The following is a 19,422-nucleotide window of genomic DNA, read 5'->3' as shown; positions in this document are numbered from 1 at the left end:
ATAAACACACTTTCAACATGGAGTGTTTACCCATCCCCACTACGCTTGAGTCCTATACTGTATTTATATAATTACTTTGTTATTTGTAAACACATCATGGTGTTGTGGATAAAAATAAATAAGCTGAAGCCTGGTAAAGATCCATCCAGTCCTGCTAGTTATAGACCTATTGCACTTACATAAAATCTCTGTAAACTAATAGAAAAGTAGATTGTGGGTAGATTGCTGCATTATCTGGAACATAGGGGTCTATTAAGTCCATCTCAGAGTGGATTCAGAAAAAGAAGGACTACCCTTGATGCATTGGTTACAGTTAGTACCTAGGTGACCAAAGCTTTGGCAATGAAGGAAGTGATGTCAAAAGTATATTTTGACACAAAAAAAGCACATGATACAATGTGGAGGGAAGGTCTACTGATTACATTGAATGGCATGTGTATAGGTGGGAGAATGTACAACTGGATTATGAATTTGTTTGACCGAACCTTCCAGGTCAGGTTGGAATCGGAGTTATCAAGAGAATATGAGGTGGAAAATGGAACTCCACAGGGTAGGACCATTAGTCCCACCTTATTCACGTTGATGATATCTTAGGAAATATCGGACAGGGTATGGGGCGGCCTTATTTGCAGATGATGGTGCCATTGTAATAGATAAAAGGCAAGGAGCGGTTTTAGTAGCAGAGGAATGATCCTTATCATGGGGTTTCAAGTTATCTGTATCTAAAGCATGTTCGCGAAACAAAAAGATAAAGGAAGATGTCAGTGATAGATTATATTTACAATGATTGGAAATGGTAACAGAATTTAAGTATTTGGGGCTATGGTTTGAGAAAAAGCTTACATGGAGGCATCATATTACATGTATTGAGACTAAATGTAAGAAAGTATTCAATCTTATGAGGACAATAGTGACTGGGGGGCAGATAGGCAATTTTTTGGCCCAGAGATCGGGACAAGGGTTGATGAATATGGACTCAGGGACCTTGTTATTGGGCCATCTGTGGCAATAGGAAATGTGCCACTGTGAATATACAGTATGTTGATCTTAGTCTAATCCAACGTTTCCCAAACTTGGTCCTCGGGACCCCAAAGAGTGCACGTTTTGGTTTTTGCTCTAGCACTACACTAAGCCTACTGGATGACAAATAGTTTTTAACCAAGACAGAATAACTTTTTCCTACATAACATAGGTACAGCAGATCCCCTTATTGTATGGGACACTTTTAAATGTCAATCAAATTTATTTATAAAGCCCTTCTTACATCAGTTGATATCACAAAGTGCTGTACAGAAACCCAGCCTAAAACCCCAAACAGCAAGCAATGCAGGCGTAGAAGCACGGTGGCTAGGAAAAACTCCCTAGAAAGGCCAGAACCTAGGAAGAAACCTAGAGAGGAACCAGGCTATGAGGGGTGGCCAGTCCTCTTCTGGCTATGCAGGGTGGAGATTATAACAGAACATGGCCAAGATGTTCAAATGTTCATAGATGACCAGCAGAGTCATATAATAATAATTAGTGGTTGTAGAGGGTGCTACAGGTACAGTACCTCAGGAGTAAATGTCAGTTGGCTTTTCATAGCCGATCATTCAGAGTATTTCTACTGCTCCTGCTGTCTCTAGAGAGTTGAAAACAGCAGGTCTGGGACAGGTAGCACGTCCGGTGAAAATGGCATCTAACTGTGCCTTTAGGTGCCATTTTTTTTTTAGGTCAAAGGAGTTCATCTTAAAAAGGAAAAAGAAGAACTAACAGTACAAATAGATAGTTATAAAAACAGTACCATAGAGGCACAGAATTTGTTTAGAGGGTAAACAAATAGAAATGGAGGAACTTATTCAAGAAAGATCAAGTGTAAATATTATAAAAATAAAGCGAACTGGATGGAATATGGGAAAAATGCACAAAATATTTGTTTTATCTTCAACATAGAAATTATTCACCAACTTACAGTTTGAAGGAGGAAGCAAAGTACTTTAAGCATGTTTTAATTTCAGTCTTCTCCATTAAAAAGGTATTGTAGGATATTATTCATTCTAATTAGACAGGTGTTTTACATGGACAATACATTGGAGATAATATACAGTGTATTCGGAAAGTATTCAGAACCCATGACTTTTTCCACATTTTGTTACGTTACAGCCTTATTCTAAAATTTATTAAAATGTTTGTTTTTTCATCAATCTACACAAAATAACCCGTAATAAAGCAAAAACGTTTTTTTAATCATTTTAAAGGCTTATGTAAATAATACTTATGTAAATAAGGTATGTTTTTTATTTTTAATACATTTGCAAAAATGTCTAAACCTGTTTTCGCTTTGTCATTATGGGGTTTTGTGTGTAGATTGATGTGGAAAACCCCCAAATTTAAATAGATTTTAGAGTAAGGCTGTAACATAACAAAATGGGGGAAAATCAAGGGCTCTGAATACTTTCTAAATGGACTTTAAGACAAATACTGGAAACAAAAGAACACTATGACATTTTTTTGGGGGGGGGAACCAGGTCTGGTATTCCTTTGGTAAAGGCCTTTGATAAAGTACGACTGGAATTTATATATAAAACGCCTGGACTATTTTAATTTGAGAATCTCTTATACAATGTGTTAAAGTTATGTATAGTAAACTCAGGAGTAAAATAGTAAATAATGGCTACTTCTCTGAAAGTATTAAATTGTCAAGAGGAGTAAAACAAGGTTGTCCACTATCGGCATATCTATATATGGCCATCGAAATGCTAACTTTTAAAATCAGATCCAACAATAATATCAAGGGGCTAGAAATCCAGGGCTTGAAAACAAAGGTGTCATTGTACGCTGATGATTCATGTTTTCTTTTAATTCCGCAATTTGAATCCCTGCACAGCCTCATAAAGGATCTAGATAACTTTTCTAACCTCTCTGGAGGTTCATAAAACCAAATTATGACAAATGCCATATTACATCTATAAAAAAAATACTTTTACATTACTGTGTAGTTTCCCAATAAAATTATCCGACAGTGAAGCGGACATACTCGGCATTCATATCGCGAAATAAATAAATTCTCACTACAATACATTTTAATAGAAAGTTAGCCAGATTAGATAAGATTTTGCTCCCAATGAAAGGACAACACCTGTCTATTTGTGGAAAAATCACCCTGATTAATTCTTTAGTCATATCCCAGTTTACCCATTAATTTATGGAAAAATCACCCTGATTAATTCTTTAGTCATATCCCAGTTTACCCATTTATTTATGTTCCACTTTATTTGGAATGGCAAGCCAGGAAAAATTAAAATGGGCCTATTTCTATAATGAATATGAATTCGGAGGGCAGAAATGATTAAATATGAAAGCATAGGACCTCTCACTAAAGGCTTCAGTCATTCAAAAACTATACTTAAATCCTAGTTGGTTCTCCAGCAGATATGTAAAAATGGCTCATCTTGTGTTCAAGAATGGCCTTTTTCCATTCATTCAGATTACAACCTCTCACTTTCAGTTATTTGAAAATGAAAAGATCTCCATAATATCGCTATTTTTAAAACAAGCAATAGAAAGCTGGTTGCAATTTCAATTTAATCCACCAGAAAAAAAACAGAACAAATATTAGAACAAATACATGACCAAAAGTATGTGGACACCTGCTCGTCATGTGCATTAATATGGAGTTGGTCCCCCCTTTGCTGCTTTAACAGCCTCCACTCTTCTGGGAAGGCTTTCCACTAGATGTCGAAACATTGCTGCGGGGACTTGCTTCCATTCAGCCACAAGAGCATTAGTGAGGTCGAGCACTGATGTCGTGCGATTAGGCCTGGCTTGCAGTCGGCGTTCCAATTCATCCCAAAGGCTTGTGTGGCCTACCACTTTGTGGCTGAGCCATTGTTGCTCCTAGACGTTTCCACTTCACAATAACAACACTTACATTTGACCGGCGTAGCTCTTGCAGGGCAGAATTGTGACTAACTGACTTGTTGGAAAGGTGACATCCTGTGACGGTGCCACGTTAAAAGTCACTGAGCTCTTCAGTAAAGCCATTCTACTGCCAATGTTTGTCTATGGAGATTGCATGGCGGTGTGCTCGATTTTATACACCTGTAAGCAACAGGTGTGGCTGAAATAGCCGAATCCACTAATTTAAAGGGGTGTCCACATACACTACCGTTCAAAAGTTAGGGGTCATAGAAATGAAAAAAATACATGAAATTAGTTGAAAAATTAATAGAAAATATAGTCAAGACGTTGACAAGGTTACAAATAATGATTTTTAATTGAAATAATAATTGTGTCATTCAAACTTAGCTTTCATCAAAGAAGCCTCCATTTGCAGCAATTACAGCCTTGCAGACTTTTAGCATTCTAATTGTCAATTTGTTGAGGTAATCTGATGAGATTTCACCCCATGCTTCCTGAAGCACCTCCCACAAGTTGGATTGGCTTGATGGCCACTTCTTACGGTCAAGCTGCTCCCACAACAGCTCAATAAGGTTGAGATCCGGTGACTGTGCTGGTCACTCCATTATAGGCAGAATACCAGCGGACTGCTTCTTCCATAAATAGTTGTTGCATAGTTTGGAGCTATGCTGTGGGTCATTGTCCTGTTGTAGGAGGAAATTGGCTCCAATTAAGTGCCGTCCACAGGGTATGGCATGGGGTTGCAAAATGGAGTGATAGCCTTCCTTCTTCAAGATCCCTTTTACCTTGTACAAATCTCCCACTTTACCACCAACAAAAGCACCCCCAGACCATCACATTGCCTCCACCATGCTTGACAGATGGCGTCAAGCACTCCTCCAGCGTCTTTTCATTTTTTCTGCATCTCAAGAATGCTCTTCTTTGTGATCTGAACACCTCAAACATAGATGTCTGTCCATAACACTTTTTTCCAATCTTCCTCTGTCCAGTGTCTGTGTTATTTTGCCCATCTTAATCTTTTATTTTTATTGGTCTGAGATATTGCTTTTTCTTTGCAACTCTGCCTAGAAGGCCAGCATCCCGGAGTCGCCTCTTCACTGTTGACGTTGAGACTGGTGTTTTGCGGGTAAAGCTGCCAGTTGAGGACTTGTGAGGCGTCTGTTTCTTAAACTAGACACTAATGTACTTGTCTTCTTGCTCAGTTGCGCACCGGGGCCTCCCACTCCTCTTTCTAGTCTGGTTAGAGACAGTTTGCGCTGTTCTGTGAAGGGAGTAGTACACAGCGTTGTACGAGATCGTCAGTTTCTTGTAAATTTATCGCGTGGAATAGCCTTAATTTCTCAGAACAAGAATAGACTGATGAGTTTCAGAAGAAACTCAACTAGTCTAAAGAAGGCTAGTTTTATTGCTTCTCTAATCAACACAACAGTTTTCAGCTGTGCTAACATAATTGCAAAAAGGTTTTCTAATGATCAATTAGCCTTTTAAAATGATAAACTTGGATTAGCTAACACAACGTGCCATTGGAACAAAGGAGTGATGGTTGCTAATAATTGGCCAATGTAGATATTCCATAAAAAATCTGTCGGTTCCAGCTACAATAGTCATTTACAACATGAACAATGTCTACACTGTATTTCTGATCAATTTGATGTTATTTTAGTGGACAAAAAATGTGCTTTTCTTTAAAAAACAAGGACATTTCTAAGTGACCCCAAACTTTTGAATGGTAGTGTACGTTTGTATATATCGTTTATTATGGTTAAATTCAAATATACTAATCGATTAAAATAAAAATGGAAATTTATTAAAAACTGTAATCTTTGTAAATGATATCATAAAGAGGACTGGTGGAGTTAACAAAAATATATGGAAATGTCTGCTCTATCCAAAATTACAACCAACTGATTGCAGCATTGCCACAAAAATGGAGGAGGCAAGTAGAAAGGGGAGAAGGTAAGGAACTTGTCTGTCGGCCGTGCATTAAAGACCAAAATTTGCTAAAGAAAATTGTGATAATTAAAAAAAGTTAACCAGTTTCATTTAAGGACCAAAAAATGTACAGCTGCACCATACAAAATAGTTTTGGATGTACCGATTCCATGGCACATGGTTTATGAACTGATACACAAAACGACGCCGGATTCAAATCTTAGTTTTTCAATTTAAATTATTATACAGAATTCTTGCAACCAATGGAATGTGGCTTACGAAAGTATTCACCCCCCTTGGGACTTACAACCTGGAATTATAGATTTTGGGGGGGGGGAGGGGGGGGGGTTCATATCATTTGATTTACACAACATGCCTACCACTTTGAAGATGCAAAATATTATTTTGTGTAACAAACAGATAAGACAAAAAAAACGGAAAACTTGAGCATGCATAACTATTCACCCACCCAAAGTCAATAGTTTGTAGAGCCACCTTTTGCAGCAATTACAGCTGCAAGTCTCTTGGGGTATGTCTCTATAAGCTTGGCACATCTAGCCACTGGGATTTTTGTCCATTCTTCAAGGCAAAACTGCTCCAGCTCCTTCAAGCTGGTGTTCTCAATTAGTTTGAGGTCTGGGCTTTGACTAGGCCATTCCAAGACATTTAAATGGCTCCCCTTAAACCACTCGAGTGTTGCCTTAACAGTATGCTTAGGGTTATTGTCCTGCTGGAAGGTTAACCTCCTTCCCAGTCTCAAATCTCTGGAAGACAAACAGGTTTCCCTCAAGAATTTCCCTGTATTTAGCGCCATCCATCATTCTTTCAATTCTGACCAGTTTCCCAGTCCCTGTCAATGAAAAACATCTCACAGCATGATGCTGCGACCACCATGATTCACTGTGGGGATGGTGTTCTCGGGGTGATGAGAGGTGTTGGGTTTGCGCCAGACATAGCGTTTTCCTTGATGGCTAAAAAGCTAAATTTGAGTCTCATCTGACCAGAGTACCTTCTTCCATATGTTTGGGGAGTCTCCCACATGCCTTTTGGCGAACACCAAACTTGTTTGCTTATTTTTTTCTTTAAGCAATGGCTTTTTTCTGGCCAAGCCCAGCTCTGTGGAGTGAACGGCTTAAAGTGGTCCTATGGACAGATACTCTAATCTCTGCTGTGGAGCTTTGCAGCTCCTTCAGGGTTATCTTTGGTCTCTTTGTTGCCTCTCTGATTCATGCCCTCCTTGCCTGGTCCGTGAGTTTTGGTGGCTGGTTTGTTGTGGTGCCATATTCTTTCCATTTTTTAATAATGGATTTAAATGGTGCTCCGTGGGATGTTCAAAGTTTCTGATATTTTTTTAACCCAACCCTGATCTGTACTTCGCCACAATTTTGTCCCTGATCTGTTTGGAGAGCTCCTTAGTCTTCATGGTGCCACTTGCTTAGTGATGTTGCAGACTCTGGGGCCTTTCAGAACAGGTGTATATATACTGAGATCGTGTGACAGATCATGTGACACTTAAATAAAGTCCACATGTGTGCAATCTAACTAATTATGTGACTTCTGAAGATAATTGGTTGCACCAGATCTTATTTAGGGGCTTCATAGAAAAAGGGGTGAATACTGATTCACTGTGGGGATGGTGTTCTCCGGGTGATGAGAGTTGTTGGGTTTGCGCCAGACATAGCGTTTTCCTTGATGGCTAAAAAGCTAAATTTGAGTCTCATCTGACCAGAGTACCTTCACACACCACTTTTGTTTTTTTTGTTTTTTTTAAACAGGGAATTTTTTTCATTTCACTTCACCAATTTGGACTATTTTGTGTATGTCCATTACATGAAATCCAAATAAAAATCTATTTAAATTACAGGGTGTAATGCAACAAAATAGGACAAACGCCAAGGGGGATGAATACTTTTACCCATATATATGGGGGATACAACCATCCCAGCTCTGCAGATTTTGCTGTGAAGAGACAGAATCATTAGACCCCTTGTTTTGGTACTACCCATATGTAGCTTGTTTTTGGTTGCAGGTTCAGGAATGGTTGAAAAAATGCAACATTTACTTGGAGCTAACTCTGCAAATAGCACTGCTGGGTGATTTGATAAGTCATAGTCAATCAATCATACTCTTAGCATAGGTGTTTCTTTAACTTTAACTTACAATCTGTAGAAACTGAGAATTGAAAGGTTCAGAACTTTTGTGAAAAATCACAGCACAGTGGAAAAATATATGGCAGCTAGAAATCAAAACTGGATGGTGTTCAGAGATAGATGGGAGGGGTTGGGGTAGCTGAAAGCTGGGTGTGAATACTTAAGTAAATTAGATTTCTGGATTTCATTTAATACATTTGCAAAAATCTCTAAAAACATGTTTTCACTTTGTCATTATGGGGTATTGCGTGTGGATGGGTGAGAAAAAAAATCAAATTAATTTTGAATTCAGGCTGTAATGTAACTAAACGTGGAATAAATCATGGGGCATTAATACTTATTTTTTTGTACAATCTTTTTTTACAATACATCCACATACAAACGACAACATACAGATGCTCACAAACATCCACATCATCTCTGCCCAGACCCACCTGCTCACACCCCCATCACTCTCTGCCAAATGGCCTCAAACTGCACCATTTTGTTTCTCTCCGTCGCCGGCACACTTTCAACATTTAGATAATACAGCATTTGACCTTTCCATTGCTGAAATGTGAAAAGCTATCCAAGAATTGTTCCATAGGGTTGTTAGTGAATGATATTGGTTCTTGTAGAATACGTTTCATTTTCTTCCATATTGTTACAGTGTTCTTAACTATGAAGCTGTTCATGTTCTTAGCTTTCTTCTTTGAAAATAGACAAGTGAAACAATTCTTGGTATGAAGGCACTGTATTTCCATATTGAAGCCATGCATTACTTAGAACAATGTGGACTGCAAACATGTTCAACATATTTAGCAATAGATAGGCCTAGATTTTGTTATTTCGTTTCTGTAAGCTACTTAACAAACTTGTCTATGTTGGAACATTGGATATAACGGTTATTTAAAGCTTTCAGGAATTTTTGCAGGATATTTGATTTGCATCAACTGATAAAAAAGGAGCCCACTAGAGTATGTAACCCCAACCAAACCTTCACTGATTTGATCTTGGTGTCTGATAAATCTAAGATTTTTAAAAGTGGTGTCATTCCCTTGGGGATTAGTGATCATTCTATGATTTACTGCACAAGGTAAAAAAAGAAAAAAAAGCTCTCACAACACAATAACTGCGAGACCAATGAAACATGATAACAAAGATGCATTTATTGATCAATTGAGTAAAGTTAACTGGGACCCGTAACTTCAATGTCTAGATATGGATAATAACTGAAAACCCTTTAAAAAAATAATCTTTTATTTAACAAAAACACCAAAAAAAGAAACAGGTTAACTATTTCACAAAATGTTTCTTAAGCATTGTGGATACTACGGCTCCATGGAAAACTGTTAGAATTAAACAAAGAACTGAACCTTGGATGAATCAGGAAATCCTTGAGGCCAATAAATCAAGGAATACTACTTTTCAAGAATATAACAGTACCAAAGATGAAGAGCCTCTCAATAGACACATAATCCTAAGGAATAAATCTAGTCAGATGATTGAAGATGTCAACAAAACATTTAAAAAAACTAAAATAGTGAAAATAAGAATAATACTAAGAAGTTGTGGCAGTCACTAAACAGTGATGGGCAGAAGGCAAATTGTAAAATAGTTGGTCTGGAGGTCATTGGGGAAATAACATTTGACAAGGAAGTGGTAACTGATAAATTCAAAACCTTTTTCACAACAGTTGCCACAAATTTGGTTGAGAAGCAACCTGATTGTACTGGAGTGTTTGGTTATGGTCAGGTTTGGACGCTACAGTTGTTCTCGTGAGAAAACCGATTTTCGGGATGTCTCATGGTCATCAACTCCAGCCCTTTCTCGCCACCACTAGCTACTGCACCCACAATTATCGCTGTGAAAATAGCAAACATATTTCAGACACAACCCTGGACCTGTTGCATTACTGCCAGCGCTAAGATTTATCATTGCATTAGGTTTGTTATTATAGAGTCTTTAGAATCAAAAGTCCCATTTTGTGTTTATTAAACATAAACAAGAGTAAAATACACCATATGAAAACCACACATCAACAAGAAAAGTCAGCATGAACTTGATAAACTGCATTAATTTTCTCATAAAAGGTGTCTTGGGAAATTGTGTGAACATCATATATCCTACACAGTACAAACAATATGTAACAGACTTTTCAGGCTTATATATGCCTTTATATACAGGCTCAAAATGGCCAGAAACAAAGACCTTTCTTCTGAAACTTGTCGGTCTATTCTTGTTCTGAGAAATTAAGGCTATTCTATGTGAGAAATTGCCAAGAAACTGACGATCTCGTACAACGCTGTGTACTACTCCCTTCAAAGAACAGCGCAAACTGTCTCTAACCAGAATAGAAAGAGGAGTGGGAGGCCCCGGTGCACAACTGAGCAAGAGGACAAGTACATTAGAGTGTCTAGTTTAAGAAACAGATGCCTCACAAGTGCTCAACTGGCAGCTTCATTAAATAGTACCCGCAAAACACCAGCCTCAACGTCAATAGTGAAGAGGCAACTCCGGGATGCTGGCCTTCTAGGCAGAGTTTCAAAGAAAAAGCCATATCTCAGACAGGCCAATAAAAATAAAAGATTAAGATGGGCAAAAGAACAGACACTGGACAGAGGACCCAGAGTCGCTTCTTCACTGTTGATGTTGAGACTGGTGTTTTGCGGGTACTATTTAATGAAGCTGCCAGTTGAGGACTTGTGAGGCGTCTCTTTCTCAAACTAGACACTCTAATGTACTTGTCCTCTTGCTCAGTTGTGCACCGGGGCCTCCCACTCCTCTTTCCATTCTGGTTAGAGCCAGTTTGCGCTGTTCTGTGAAGGGAGTAGTACACAGCGTTGTACGAGATCTTCAGTTTCTTGGCAATTTCTCGCATGGAATAGCCTTAATTTCTCATAACAAGAATAGACTGATGAGTTTCAGAAGAAAATCCTTTGTTTCTGGCCATTTTGAGCCTGTAATCGAAACCCCAAACGCTGATGCTCCAGATACTCAACTAGTCTAAAGAATGACAGGAGTGATGGTTGCTGATAATGGGCCTCCCTATGCCTATGTAGATATTCATTTTTTTTTTTTTTATCAGCCGTTTCCAGCTACAATAGTCATTTACAACATTAACAATGTCTACACTGTATTTCTGCTCAATTTGATGTTATTTTAATGGACCTAAAAAAGTGCTTTTCTTTCAAAAACAAGGACATTTCTAAGTGACCCCAAACTTTTGAGCGGTAGTGTATATCACACAATGTCTGGATGCGATATTCTATCCAGGAATATTCAACACTGAAATCTGTTTCTCTCGTTATTCCAAATGCATCTGTGGATCCATTCTGCTGACAACAATGAAAATTCATCTTTGTCTTTAATGCAGGGTTTGATGTAAATGTGAGAAGCTATCGAGTGGAATGGTTTCTTTCTATGTTATAGAGTGGAATGGTTTTTCTGCTGGTGTATCCTGAGGCATCTCCTTTCTGAGAACCTCTTCCCACACTGCGTACAGGCGAACGGCCTCTCTCCTGTGTGGACCTTCATGTGCATCTTCAGGTGGTCCTGGCGGGAGAACCTCTTCTCACACTGTGGGCAGCTGTAGGGTTTCTCCCCTGTGTGGACCCTCTGGTGCCTCTTCAGGTCACCAGCCTGGACAAAGCGCATCTGACACTGGGTACAACTGAAGCATTTCACTCCTGTGTGGACCCTCTGGTGGATCTCCACCTTCTGGGGGCAGCTGAAGCCTTTGTTACAGAACATGCAAAGGAACCGTTTCTCTTTAATATTGCCTGATGTGTCTCCCCCTCCCGGAGCCAGGGCTTTAGCCCTGTCGTTTGAGTTCAATACCTCATCGAAACGGACGCTTCCATGTGAATCGGAAGGCCCCATCGACGCGGACACTGGGTCGCGATCCCTGAACACATGTAAAGAGGAGGGGGTGGCGATATTTAGATTTGTCTCTAAGCTTCCCCTGTAATCTAAGAAATCTCTGCCCTGTGAGTGTCCCTCTACGAGGTGACTATCTGCATTCCATGTGGGAGGAACGTCGCCCTCCACTTTCACAGTCACTTCATCTACGACGATAACCTCCCCTTTCTTATCTAGGCACCCTTCAGAGTGTACACTACTACTGTACCGGTTCCAGTCCCCTTTAGACAGATCAGTCTGTGTCTCTAAACCCAAGGGCATGTTGCCTGGGTCTATCTCTGTAGCATAAGAACAAGACGGATCATCACCGCCAATGTTTAACGCATCACCATAGCCATCCCCACGGGTATGAACCATCCTGTGGCTCTGATGAAATACCGGTAAATACTCCGAGCTAGGGGCAGGAGGACAGCCCAGTCTCCCCAGGCCCTGTCTCTCTGGGTCTGATCTGTGGTCAGATCCTGTGTGTAAGAGCCTGTGTGTTACAGTTAAAGTCTCTGTGTCTGTCTCTGACTTGAGGACGGTGTTCGGCATTCCACTGACCTCCGTGATGCTGCGTCGGGTCCTGAGCGGCGCTGGGGCGGTATCCTCCGTGGCTACAGGGGGATCACCTGCCGCACCAGTCTGGTTGTCTCTGCTGTGCCGTGGGTCCTCCTCTCCTTCAGATCTCTCCTGCTTGACCCCAGGACCTGCAGCCTCTGCATCTGCAGACTGACACAAGAAGAGAGGACATTACTATCAGTACATGGGTTGAATTGGATAACAATGTCAAAGGGAAGTCTCAAGCTCCCCTATGGCATATAAATTAGGATGTAAATGTAAGCAAGTGAATAGCTGAGGGGAGCCTTTGAAATAAACCGTCCACATTTGATTTACAAAGTAACTGTAATTTTTTACATAACACTATTACACTAACCTCTATCATGATAACGTGCTGGGTTGAGGTTCCACTCCCCTCATCAACAGTGATTGTTTGATCATCTCTCCATGTATTGTGTCCTGCTGGCTTCACAAAGCTCCTGTGGCCTCCAGTGATATGTCCTTCTCCTGAGAGAGTGATTGGGGGTGAAAGAGGTGGTAAGGTTAGCTACGGTCAATGCAACGGTATATTGTACACTATAGACACTGTCTAGAATTGACAAGGATGTAAGGTAACACTTCTCATAACTTCTTGATATACGATTTATTGATTGATGTATTATGTTCCATGCATCACATTGTTTTTAATTAGTAAATAATAGGAAATGCAGTAAATCAAGAACATGGTAAGAATTTTGCTGTGGGTCAACTTTTGTATGGGTTACGTTGATGCCACAAAAGGAGTACTCTTGTTGATGCTGTTTATTACCTTCCACAAGTAAGATATTCACACTGTGCTGTGGGAGTTTAGTAGCAACTAGCTATACCGGTTCGTTAGTATGTGTTAGAATGCTTAGCTTTGGCACAAGATGAGCAGTGCTCTAAGTTTCGTTAAACCATGAAGCAAAAGAAGACAATCACCAGACGCATGCCCACTATATATGAAATTCCCATGAACAACAGTAGCCAATAGAATTACAGGGGACGTGCCAACACATGGTGAGCACCATAGAATCCCTATGGTTTGAGGTGCAATGACTGTACAATAGCTACACTATGATATTGGCTCTTATTTGCACAAGATAGCCATGTAAATCAGGGGAATTATTGCAAACTATCCAAAAACTGACCAAGACCCAAATCTGGGTAATACATCTAAGCATATGTGCAGAGGGGAACCGGGCGACAGGCCGTTGCCGCCTCGGCCTGCTAAATGTACCTCTTGCCATTCCTCTGTATCGGTCGAGGATCTTAACACTACTGGGACGACTGGCGAGTACGCGCTCTCGTATTGTCCTCTCTGCGCGCTCCCGTGACACCTTCAGTTCCAGTAGCTGTAGTTTCCTCCGCAATCCCCTGTTTTCTTTCTGGCTTTGAGTTACTTCCAAACGAAACACTGCATAGTCGTCGTCTACGAGTTTACAGATCTCTGCCACGGCTGCATTCGCTAGCACCTCCATAATGGAGGCTATTTGAGTGTGAAAACCCACACAGTTAGCCATTATTAGCAGCTAGCTAGCTTTACCTCGATAACATCTATAAACCAAGTCTTGTATCAAACGTGAATTAAAGACTACATGGTTTAAGTATGAGTTCCAGGGTGTTAATGATCGTCTAAATAACAATAAAAAGCTGACGTGTAAATGGTTCTTGGTCTTCTTTGTTATCATGGCGTTCCACATTTGTTTGTGCATCCTGACACCTACTGTACAGGAGGAGTGTGTGGTCGATCATGACACAAAAATAAAAAGAGGGACTTTAAAAAAAATGCACCACCAATTAACCCTACACCTATATACACCACTATTTAATAAAAAATGTAATTAACACCACCCCATTTCACTACTTTGACCCCAACTGATCCTACAACAGGCTGATGGCCTGGGGAGGACATGACTCTTTAATTTAACACACCTTGACTCTTTTGCTGTAAAACCTTGTACATCCAAGTACTTCTCTGCAGCTGCCACCACAACAGCTATTTTCTGTGATTTACATGCCATTACTGTGGTACAGTTGATAACCATGACAATGAATGCTAAGAAGCCAACCTTACCAAAGCACAAATTCTTATCACTATGTATTGGCCTAGGCCTACTACTCACACTTGACCCATCATCCTCTACTCTCTTCACTGCCTCAGTGTAACAGGGTTGGTTATGTTTCCACTTGCCTCTAAAGAAATGCCATTTCACATCCGTTACACTCACCCCCCTTTCGACCTCCTCCTTTTTCCGCAGCAACCAGTGATCCGGGTCAACAGCATCAATGTAACAGTTTAACTTTAGTCCGTCCCCTCGCCCCGACCCGGACGCGAACCAGGGACCCTCTGCACATATCAACAACAGTCACTCACGAAGCATCGTTACCCATCGCTCCACAAAAGCCGCGGCAACCAGTGATCCGGGTCAACAGCATCAATGTAACAGTTTAACTTTATGGCATCCCCTCGCCCCGACCCGGGAGCGAACCAGGGACCCTCTGCCCACATCAACAACAGTCACCCACGAAGCGTCGTTACCCATCGCTCCACAAAGGCCACGGCTCTTGCAGAGCAAGGGGAACCACTACTTCAAGGTCTCAAAGCGAGTGACGTCACCGATTGAAACACTATTAGCGCGCACCACCGCTAACTAGCTAGCCATTTCACAAATCAGCATATGACACCTTCTATTCTACTCTGACCCTGGCAACCTCAACCGGTCTCTCTTGCACCGGGCACTTCTGATCCTCTGCAACATGGGCACCCCCACAATTGACACTGTTTTTTCCACCGATACTACACATTCTATTGTCCAATGCCCTCTTATCACATTTTGGAATCTCACTCCTACACACTTCTGTAATATGACCATAAGCTTGGCATCTGAAACACCTTAGTGGGTTCGGCACAAAAGCTCTCATGGGACAACTGACATATCCTAACATGACTTCATCAGGTAAAGACTGCTTCAAAACTCAAAAGGAGAGACGTGTCTTCTCAGTTTCACCACGCTTGTCACCGGGTCTGCGTCGCACCAAACGGCGGGCGTCACAGACACAGGGAATCTTCCATTTCAGTTGCTCCACTTCAACGTCACCCCAGTAATCACTCCGTTCAAGTCACAGGTCTTGTCCCGAGGCATGTGATGCGAAGCACCCACTCCCTCTGGGCAGAAGAAAAACAGAAATCATCACAAGTCCACTTCGAACTACCTTCACCAATTTAACAGTATCCACATACTTTTGTACCCAGCTTGAGACTACATATGGGGCAGCCAAAAGGCAGGGATCTCCTTACCCCAAAAATTCCACTCTCACTGGGACAGAACCATCCTTTGCATGACCATCGGGGTGAGGCTTGGACTCTGAGGTCTTCACCACACTTGCCACCGCAGGTAATTCATCCTCACTCTCATCAGGTTCAATTCCTGAGCCATCAGACAGCAGAGTATGGTTTGTACTTGGCACCATTATTCCTCAACACACAACTTCCCACTGCACTAGGTTCTTCTTCCTCACTGTCCATAACCACATCTCTTCGTTCACCGCCCTTATGCATGCCTTCACTCACTGTATTGTTTGCAGAACATGCACTGATGGCCTTTCTCCAATACCCAACATCTGTTCCTTAGCCCAATTTATTAGTCTGTCTATCTCTGGCCTCTCCATGCTCGCCAAACGTGGGCTACTCTGCATCTGAGAGCATGGTCCGTAAGCATTCCAGTTTCCCAGAAGTGACTGGAAAATTACTGTTCTGTGACTTACTGCCTTGCTTCAATGTTCTTGGCCACGGTTCACTTCTGTTTACAATAGGATCTTATTGGTTCACATCATAGCTCAAAGGGTGTGGTTGAATGAAAAAGGTATGCACACGGTTCTTTGAAGTACATTACACATCAAATCTCCTATTCATGATCACTATATTTCAAGCTCAGACCAGACCTGTTTAGAAAGAACAGTGTTTTAGCAAGAATAGAGTAGAAAATAATATAATTACTTTATTCCAGATACATCACATAAGAAAGGTAAATATTCAATTGTGTTTTTTCTAGCCCAGGGTTACTGTCTCTCTAAAACCCAGTACTTACACATGCCTGTTTCAAATGACAAGTTAACAAAGGGTTAATGAGGGGTATGTGGTTAATTACCCTCCTGAATAGGAGTTAAAAGGATGTACACCATTTTGAAGAGACCAGTCAGTCTGGAATGTCAAGTAAAGGTGCACATTCGTTTAATATTTCACCTCAGTCATCACAAGACCTGAAGCCTTCAGACCATTTACTGCAAACAGCTTGAGGTCAAGGACTGTTTGTAAAGATCCCATACCACAGATGATAGATCGATAAGCTTGTGAGCTCTGGGGTTTTTCATAACAGAAACAGTTAAGAGGGACTTGACTTGAGGATGTTTTGGTCATTGTTGCATTGAGGAACACAGTGACGTACATCAGTATAAATAAAGCCAACTTTGTGTGTGTGACTTGTGTGGCGACGTTTGCTACAGCCATGGGAGATTCATAACAATAATACAGATAATAACCGATATGGGAGATTAAAGTTGATACAGGGGAGGAAAAATATATATATTTAGCGGCAACTCTTGCCTACTACCTAGTGCCATGGGAGGGCTATAGGGGAAAGGTCACAGTAAGGGATGTTTTTGGACTTGATCCCCAATGAAAGCATGACCTCAGGTTACATCATCTCAGCAGACCTGGCTTGTCATAAAGGTGTTATAAAAAAAGAGAGGGAAAATTCAGAGGGTAAATATACTGAACAAAAATATAAACGCAACATGTATAGTGTTGGTTACATTTTTCATGAGCTGAAATAGAAGATCCCACAAATTTTCCATTCTCACAGAAATCTTATTTCTCTCAAATTTTGGCAACACATTTGTTTACATCCCTGTTAGTGAGCATTTCTCCTTTGCCAAGATAATCTATCCACCTGACAGGTGTGGCATATTAAGAAGCTGATTAAACAGCATTATCATTACACACAACCTTGTGTTGGGGACAATAAAAGGCTACTCTAAAATGTGCAGTTTTGTCACACAATACAATGCCACAGATGTCTCAAGTTTTTTGTTTTTAGGGAGAGTGCAATTGGCATGCGGATTACAGGAATATCTACCAGAGCTGTTGCCAGAGAATGGAATGATCCTTCTCTACCATAAGCCACCTCCAATGTCGGTTTAGAGAATTTGCCAGTATGTTCAACCGGCCTCACAACCACAGACCAGGTGTGCACACATCAACCCAGGATCTCCACATCCGGCTTCGTCACCTGCGGGATCATCTGAGACCAATCACCCGGACAGCTGATTAAACTGAGGAGTATTTCTGTCTGTAATAAAGCCCTTTTGTGGGGAAAAACTCATTCTGATTGGCTGGGCCTGGCTCCCCAGTGGGTGCGCCCCTGCCCAGTCATGTGAAATCCATAGATTAGGGCCTAATTCATTTATTTAAATTGACTGATTTCCTTATATGAACTGTAACTCAGTAAAACCGTTGAAATTGTTGCATGTTTATATTTTTATTTAGTATATTATGTTCGTATGTAGTGTTGGGAATTACCAGCAACCTCTCAATACAATATTAACACGATAATTAAGTGCTGATACGATATGTATTGCGATTCTCACGGTTCTATATGTCTTGGGATTCAATACTGTAATTTTATTGCGATTCGATGTTCCAAACATATTGCTCACCATGTTTCTGCTGCAGAGAGACAAGAGAGCCATGACAAAACAAGTTTTAATCAGTCATGAAAATAAGTGCTGAAAACATCTTGGCCCCATATTTAAAAAGAAGATGGACAACAAGCTAAGATGGAAAAACACTGGAGTTTTGGTGCAGGTATAGCAGACTAACGCAAAAATAATATTGTGATGGTCAAAATGATTCAATATATAGTCAAAAATAATACCCTGATATGTAACTGTACCCCCCCCCCCCCCATCATTAGCAAATAGTGTTAAACTTTAATAAAATGGCAGTGTTTTGGCTATGCCAGAACATCAAACAACAAGTCTGTATCATATGACAATGTGAGCGTACCCAGATGCTCAACTGAGGGACTTAGTAAAAAAATAAAAATCTTACCCCAGTACACTTCACATCATAACTATAATATGTCAGCTAAAGAATGGTTCTCAACTGGTTTTGCCTCAGGACCCAAATTGAACCAGATAGTTTCAGTCGTGACACAATATTCGCATCGTGAAAAATAACCGCCAAAATACAATCTGGAAAACTATTTTTAATTCTATATTGATATTAAATTTAGCAATTATATGACAAGAGAACAACATTCCCACCTTTCATTGTCAATAATTACTCACTGGTTTGAGTACACAAAATTAACGAAAATGGCACTGCTAATCGCTCTATATTAAAAATACTGTGATTAATTCATCTTCGAAGTAATTTCATCTCTGAAAAATGTAAATTCATTATCATTTCTACACACGTTCAACCTGGTTTAAGTCATTTAAGTTGAGACTAGTATTTTTTTGTAAGACGAAAAATATACAGCATATACAGTTGAAGTCAGAAGTTTACATACACCTTAGCCAAATACATTTCAACTCAGTTTTTCACAATTCCAGACATTTAATCCAAGTAAAAATTCCCTGTTTTAGGTCAGTTAGGATCACCACTTTATTTTAAGAATGTGAAATGTCAGAATAATAGTAGAGAGAATTATTTATTTCAGCTTTTATTTCTTTCATCACATTCCCAGTGGGTCAGAAGTTTACATACACTCAATTAGTATTGGTAGCATTGACTTTAAATTGTTTAACTTGGATCAAATGTTTTGGGTAGCCTTCCACAAGCTTCCCACAATAAGTTGGGTGAATTTTGGCCCATTCCTCCTGACAGTGCTGGTGTAACTGAGTCAGGTTTGTAGGCCTCCTTGCTCGCACACACTTTTTCAGTTATGCCCACACATTTTCTATCGGATTGAGGTCAGGG

At 40.4% G+C, this 19,422-nt stretch overlaps 1 protein-coding gene across 1 annotated transcript; it reads right to left on the bottom strand.

Annotated features, from left to right (window-relative positions):
• Positions 1-11,108: 11,108 nt before the first annotated feature.
• LOC120034835 (hypermethylated in cancer 1 protein-like) lies at positions 11,109-14,126 on the bottom strand. Its single transcript, XM_038981483.1, has 3 exons — positions 13,678-14,126; positions 12,796-12,926; positions 11,109-12,590 (listed from the first exon to the last, which is right to left on the bottom strand). The coding sequence occupies exons 1-3, from the start codon at positions 13,958-13,960 to the stop codon at positions 11,385-11,387; spliced, it is 1,620 nt and encodes a 539-aa protein (XP_038837411.1). The 5' UTR covers positions 13,961-14,126; the 3' UTR covers positions 11,109-11,384.
• Positions 14,127-19,422: the final 5,296 nt, after the last annotated feature.

Source organism: Salvelinus namaycush, chromosome 42 (assembly GCF_016432855.1).
Source record: "Salvelinus namaycush isolate Seneca chromosome 42, SaNama_1.0, whole genome shotgun sequence".
Classification (NCBI taxonomy): domain Eukaryota; kingdom Metazoa; phylum Chordata; class Actinopteri; order Salmoniformes; family Salmonidae; genus Salvelinus; species Salvelinus namaycush.
Note: the sequence above shows the minus strand (reverse complement) of the source record. Positions and strands in the feature narration are given on the sequence as shown.

Excerpts from the sequence above, each read along its gene's own strand:
- LOC120034835 (XM_038981483.1), bottom strand. The coding sequence starts at position 13,960 with ATGGCTAACTGTGTGGGTTTTCACACTCAAATAGCCTCCATTATGGAG. Across the intron at positions 12,927-13,677 it reads ATACAGAGGAATGGCAAGAG|GAGAAGGACATATCACTGGA; the intron begins GTACATTTAGCA and ends TCACTCTCTCAG. Across the intron at positions 12,591-12,795 it reads AGCACGTTATCATGATAGAG|TCTGCAGATGCAGAGGCTGC; the intron begins GTTAGTGTAATA and ends TTCTTGTGTCAG.